Genomic DNA, 6,965 nt, shown 5'->3' with positions numbered 1-6,965 from the left:
CTTGTCTTTCAGTTGGCTCATCGATGCAGCCTTCCCCTCCTCCTGCCAAACATCGATTAGATGTGGCTTGAGCTCCTCATGCGATTCCCACATGATCTCATACCTGAAGATCTTGTCTTCAGTAATTCGCCGTTGTCGAGCTGACTCTCTCCAACGTAACATGATCGGGCAGTGATCAGATGATGCCCCATTAAGATGGCTCAGCGTTGCCAGTGGGAAAATGCCAGTCCACTGCGACGTTGCCAGAGCCCTGTCCAGTCTGACTTTGCAGAAACCTCCGCCCGCCACTCGCTTCTCATATGTCCAGCTCCTGCCTTCATAGCCTAGGTCAGCGAGCTCGCACACATCCACCGCTTCGCGAAAACCCGCTATTTGCGCATGGCTCCGGTCGGCAACCCCAACATGCTCATGTTGGTGAAGAACTTCATTAAAATCACCTATGCAAACCCATGGCAAGGGTGATGTTGACTTGATGCGCTTCATCATGTCCCATGTTTTATATCACTCCGAAACCTGAGCTTCTCCATACACACAGGTCAATCTCCATGATTCCCCCTCCCTCTCCGTAATCCTAGTATCAAGATGATACCGAGAAAAAGGCAATATATCAATGGTTGTCTCATTGTTCCAAAACATACCGAGGCCCCCACTGCGCCCCGTACTGCTTATAGCAAAACATTTGTCAAAGCCTAGTGTTCTAGCTAGGCCCTCAACCCGAGATTTGTGTAACTGGGTTTCAACTACACAAAGGACGGTAGGTTTGAAACGCTTCACGAGATCGCGAAGCTCGTGAACTGTCGCGTCGCTCCCCAGACCGCGACAGTTCCAGCATATACAACTCATTGGTCCTGGCGGTGCTCCTCCTCGGAGCCTGCCTCTGTAGATGTAGCTTCAGTTTTCCTTGCCCGTTTTGGGTCATGTTTCACCGGCGACGGGAGCAGCCCCGTCGTGTCTCCCCCCTTCTCTCCCGCAAGTGCCAGTGCCAGATTCCTCCTTGCTCCTGGGGTAGCGCCGTCCGCCTGCTCGACACCATCAGTAATCTGCAGCGTACCTGCTCCCCTGCCTTTGCCTTCTCCACTGGCTCCCGCTCCTTGTGGTGACTCGCCCGGCGGGCGCTTGCGTGTTCCCACATCACCACCACGCCCGCGCCCCCCTCCTCTACCGCCCTGGGCGCCTGCCCGATCCGATGCCCTGGTTCTCATCCCCGCTGTTTGGGGGTACCAGTCCTCCGCTGCCGCCATCATCCATGCGCCATACTGTTTGGCTTCGTCGCCATGGACGCCATCGCCACACTCCAGCTCGCCATGCCCCAGCACTCCACAAACCTCGCAGTATCTCGGCAGCTTCTCATAGAGCACTTGGAATGATAAGCGCTCACTGCCTTCCGGGTGTAGCCCTACAATTCTGGTGAGAGGCTTGTTCACATCAATCTTTACTCTCACCCGCACGAAGCTGGTGCCACTTGCACCCAAAGCATAGAGATCAACACTCAGGACCTCGCCAATGCGCGCCGCCATGTCACGCACTATACCCTCCTTCCGAAACAGAGGAGGAATCCCCCGTATCTGCACCCATGCATGGATGCGATTCAGGATCACCGACGACGGGTCAGCAATCCCGTCATAAGGCTCAATCATAACTCCCATCTGCCGAAATATCCATGGTCCCTCCAGCATGGCCCTGTTCCAATCGCCCAAACAAGAGACCTGGAGGATGAACAGATTATCCTCCACCGGGCGAATATCCCACTTCCGCGCAAAACCCCAAGCCGCATCCATCTTTTGAAAGAATGGCTGGTTTCCGAAGTGTTTGGTGGTATGGAACTTAACCACCGCCATCCAACGTGCCCCCTCGCGCAAATTGTCGAAATCCTCCTTTGGGAGTACCACATCATCGAGTTCCTCATCCTTGAGGACTAGTTTCTTCAGCAGATCCTGCAGATCCATCGTGGGTTTGGTGCCAGACGAGCCTCCCTCCCGCGGAAATTTGGTTGCCATGACTCACAGATCGATCTCGCCCGATCGTGGCCCTCTCACGCTCCTCTCCCAGATCGCCCGCCAAGGCCGGGTAGGTGTGCCAAGACACCCCCTTAGTCAGCCCGAACGGATCGCTCGCCGGAGATAGAGAAGCAGTGCCGGCCAAGATCGGAGAAAACGCCTCCGCCGTCGCTATCGCCAGCAGGAGTTCAAAACCCTAGTTTCCCCGCACACTATCTCCATGGATGGATTGATTGATGCCTGACCTGCCTAGCTCGGTCGTCCGCTGCTAACTAGTTGGATAATTTTGGGCCAGCCATGCTTTTGGGCTTCTTCCGATGTCCCTATCCAAAATTTAGGGGTGTCACGCTCTATACTGCCATACACGTATAAGGTAAGATGAAAATTCACCCGGTGACCTGTGCTACCTGATTAGCCAACGTGGATCCGCCCCTGGTGGGAGGAAGAAATAAAATCGGCGGCGGGAGGGAGAGAGTAGCGGCGGCGGGAAGGTGAAATCAATCAGCAGAAGGAGGTGAAATATTTTGGCATGGTAGAGAAATATGCGACTGGTGACGGGAAGTGGCGGGAGGGCGCGATGTGGCGAGAGTCCTGTTAAATTTCAATGGATCAATGACGCGTCGGGCTCGCCACTCCCCGCCCCGCTTCTCGCTATGTATGGCGCGCCCGGAGCGTCCCCTATGGAGCGGGACGGACTCGAGACGCCAAATATTGTATTGGGCCGCGCCAGACAGAAGTGACGTTTGGGGCGCGCGACTAGGGATGAAAAAATGTCCGCCACGCCCCAAAAATCTTTAGAGAACGCTTTAAGTAACACGACCGAAGATACTCTAAACTAGCCTGTAAATTTACTAGTTTAACTAATTTAAAGGGTCTGCTAGAGATGCTCTTGCACTGGCAACAAAGTGATACTAAGAGCAAATTCAGATTGGCTGGCCCATACTTTTCTAATAGCTGAGCCATTATATTTACGAGAATATTTTAGGGCATAAGAGTCCATCTTGTAACCTCAACTGACATGCTAGTGCCTGCTACGTGGACAAGGCAATGACCACCCCTTCAAATACATAAAACCTCACATTGTTTTGCAGCTACCTTTTCTCATGTCAGTTACACTATCCTACAAAACTTTATTTGCTTATCTTAGAAGCAACAAGGAAAACTGTGTGCTGCTACAACTATATATTTAACAACTCAATCCCAATCCCAATCCCCATCCTCATCTAAACACCTTAACCTTTCATAAAAATCGCAAATAATGGATCTGTCTATGAAGGTTTTTGTGGTCATCTTCCTTGTTCTTCTGACGACAGGTATGCTTACTATTAGAACTACTATGAGATACTCCCTCCATTCTAAAATAAGGAGTATCATAATTTTATCTATGATGTATCTATACATTGAAATACGTCTAGATACATCTATACTTACACAAAGCTGCAACATTTAAATTGAAACGGGGGTAGTAGCTGATAGTACTGGTAAAATCATGTACTAGAACGATATGACATAAACAATACTGCTAAAATTATGTGACATAGCTAGTTATTTTTTCCGTGCAGAGGAGGGATTAGTTCCGACAGCTTTGGCAAGGCAGTGCCGGTCACAGAGCCACAAGTATAAGGGGCCGTGCGTGAGCGACTCTAACTGCGGAAATGTTTGCTTCACCGAGGGTTTCACTGGTGGCAAGTGTGATGGTTTTCGGCACCGCTGTTTCTGCACCAGGGACTGCTAAAGGACCCCTATTTCTTTATGCATACATGTAGATCTATGAATAAAAGGAATCATATCAATCATCTTGCGAATTCCTCTACCCTCCATTGTAAAAGGACGTAATAATGTTGTCACTTTTTTCGCCCCTGGATTGATCATGACGTGGAGTGTGTGACCTCCTGTTTCGTCTCAATCAAGCGCGCTTCCAGAAACATGTGATCTACATCTTAGAGCATCGTGTCCCCCAAAGTGTTTTGCAAAGTGTTTCCTAAATAACGCTGGATTTATCGTTTGGGAACGTGTTTCCTTCGTGTCGTGTTTGGGGATGTTACTCCCCAACCGCGTCCTCCAAACGCGCCTCCAAAATTTTAAAACACTGTATTTTTATTTTAATAAATAGAAGAAATGTGTATGTAACTCTGTACTAATATTGTTGTACTAATATTCAAAGCGGTGCAACATAAATAAATTATATATAAAACCTTCGGAAAAACATATAAAAATTACATATAAAAATTTAAACTACTTCTTCTTTGATGGCCCCGCCTCGTCGTCCTCACGATGGCTCTTCCTGCTTGTCACCTCTTTCGAAGAGGCGGTGTCGTTCGACGCGTCGGAGGAACTTGTGTCCTCCTTGTTGTCGACGGTGCTCGCCGGTTGCGTCTTCGTCTTCGCCTTCGCTTTCGCCTCCGCCCCCGCCTTCGCCCAGGCCGCCGCCGTCGTCACCTCCTCAGCCTCTTCCTCCTCCTCCACGGCCTCCCATTCCTCCGCACTGTCCAGCGGCGGCGGGGAATCATCGCCGCTGCTCGCAACTCTGTCCCACCAATGGCGCCATCTCGAAGACTTACCCTCGCTGTCGGTGTCTGATGGAAGCTGAGAGAGGTCGCTCATTGTGAGAGAGGAGAGGTTTCGATGAATGACGGCCGGTTGTAGATCGGAAAGCGCATACGTAGGGGTCTTATTGAGCGCGGATGAACAGCGGCGCGGATGTCGAAGAGAGCGGTGGTTGCTCTTCCGCGGAGTCCGCGCTCCATTCCGGCGGTTCGCGCGTCGATCGACGCGGTTGCCAATGCGACGGTTCCCCTTCCCGGCAACTGCACCATCGCTATGTAGGCGGCGGTTGAGCGTCCGACCCGCTGACGCGTCGGGCCCGCGTCTTCTTGTGTCCGGCGTGCCCGGAGGGTCCCCTATGTAGCTGGGACGGGCTCGGGACGCCGGACACCGTATTGAGCCGCGCCGGACAAGAAGGACCTTTGGGGCGCGCGACTGGGAACTTTTTTTTTCCGCCGCGCCCCAAATCCCTTTGGGGGACGCGGTTGGAGATGCTCTTAGGCTAAAAATTCGGGGCAATGTTGTCATGGGAAGGAGGCGGCCGCAGCACCCAGCGCCCGAGGAGGAGGAGAACACGAGCGATTTGGCATGGGAGAGGTTGCGTCGAATGTCTCTGGGAGGGGCAGGGAAGGCACGGTCGAGATCTAGGGTTCCAAGTGGTAACCAAAACCACTTAAGTACCGGCGGCGGTCGAGGGGCAGAATTGGAATCCTCCCCCTGGAAACCCTAACTGCGACTCAACCGCAGGATGAGAAGAGCCGGACACGTGGCGCCCATCGCACACCGTCTCCCACTCGACCGCACTGGACCGAGCCGAATGGGCCTCCACCACCTGGGCCGGCCCATCAGCCCACACAGGAGGTGGCCTCGGGGGAAACCCTAACGCCCGAGGCGACGGAGGCGGCGAGGCAGATCCGGCGGTCCAAGCCTCGCCGGCAGCGGGATGAGCAGATCTCCCACACACAGAGCGCGCGGCGAGGCGCGGGAGGATGACTGGTCCAGATCCCCCACCGCGGAGGATCTGGGGGTGGCGGCTTCCGGCGGTGGGCAACTCCCCTGCAGCAGCACGGTCGGAAGGGGGAAAAGCCTCACCATCGTCGAGCTGCGGCAGCGGCGGTCGGGAGGAGGAAGGGCGCTCTGCGATGGCCCCCGCCGCCGAATATTGCCGGAGAGGATGAAGACCTTCTACCCCCAGGTAGAGTCGAGAACGGGCCCATGTTGGGCAAGATCCGCCGGTCGCCGGCCGCATCAGAGTTGCCGAACTCCTCGAGCGGACAGACGGAATCGGCCGGCGGCGAAGAAGCCGCGAGCTCCCAGCGTCCCTGTGCGCGCCTCCCAAAGGCCCTCGCACTGGCACGGCAGCAGCGGCGGCGCGAGAGAACCGTGGTGAACCCCTCACCGTCGGTGTCGCCCCAGGCAGGAGCGGAGCGGAGCGTGAGACACATCTTCTGGGTGGAAGCTCATCACCTCGTATATTGACAGGGTAGCTGCTGGGAAACCCACAAACATTGTAGCTCTCGCATGCATGCTGAGCCAGATCCTGATTGTCAATTGCTTCATGTACGTAGCACGTCCAGACGTCCTTCACGATTTTTCCGACCGATCTCTTGCTATGGAGCTGGCTACTATCTTTGAAATTTACTAGGAAAGTGTGGCGCGGCGCATGCTGCGCCCATGGTGTTGATCGTGTAGCATGTATAGTATGACGTTTGATTCTTGGGAGCTTGTCTTTTGAACATGCGTTGATTTAATCGTGATAGCTATAATTCTTGCATTGGGCGGCATTGCGTGGAGGAAGAGAAGTAGACACTGAAGATGAGAGTCGAGGAGCACAAAAAGGTGACATCGTACCCCGGAAGGTATCGACTGTACGTATCACTAGTAGAAACAAGGGCTTTGGTTTTTTTGCTCCAAAGAGCTTTTGTATCGGATTTGGCACGAACCGGTGCTAATAGCACTGGTTCGTGCTGTCTGGACGTCCAGGGGACCCGCCGGGGCATTTGCACTCCCTTTGCCCTATATATTAAGCTCACCCCCAACCAGCCCACTCATTTCATTTTTTCTTGGAGGAAGGTGTATGTGTTGAGTGCTTGCTTGTTTTTCTTTGTCATGCACATAAGGTGCTCGATGAAATATCTGAGAGAATGATGTCGCTTGATTTTACACAAAACAAAAATGATATGAGGTGCCTGAGCAACACTTAAGTTTTCTCCTCGATCAAGGTTAAGCAACTTTACCCTTAGATTTGTACGGTGCTAATTTCCACTATTTATATATATTATGATGTTTTGTAATGGTTTTTTGATAAACTTAATTATTTAATGTAGATGAACCGGCGACAATGGATGTACGTTGACCGACGCCTACCCGAGTTTACTTCGGGCTTGAATTATTTTATATGTTGTCCATGTGTTAGTTGCCGGA

At 52.7% G+C, this 6,965-nt stretch overlaps 1 protein-coding gene across 1 annotated transcript; it reads left to right on the top strand.

The window, feature by feature from the left end:
• Positions 1-3,255: 3,255 nt before the first annotated feature.
• Positions 3,256-3,732, top strand: LOC124658967 (defensin Ec-AMP-D1-like). Its single transcript, XM_047196947.1, has 2 exons — positions 3,256-3,310; positions 3,560-3,732. The coding sequence occupies exons 1-2, from the start codon at positions 3,256-3,258 to the stop codon at positions 3,730-3,732; spliced, it is 228 nt and encodes a 75-aa protein (XP_047052903.1).
• The last annotated feature ends 3,233 nt before the right edge of the window (positions 3,733-6,965 follow it).

Source organism: Lolium rigidum, chromosome 6 (genome assembly GCF_022539505.1).
Source record: "Lolium rigidum isolate FL_2022 chromosome 6, APGP_CSIRO_Lrig_0.1, whole genome shotgun sequence".
NCBI classification, from domain to species: domain Eukaryota; kingdom Viridiplantae; phylum Streptophyta; class Magnoliopsida; order Poales; family Poaceae; genus Lolium; species Lolium rigidum.
Note: the sequence above shows the minus strand (reverse complement) of the source record. Positions and strands in the feature narration are given on the sequence as shown.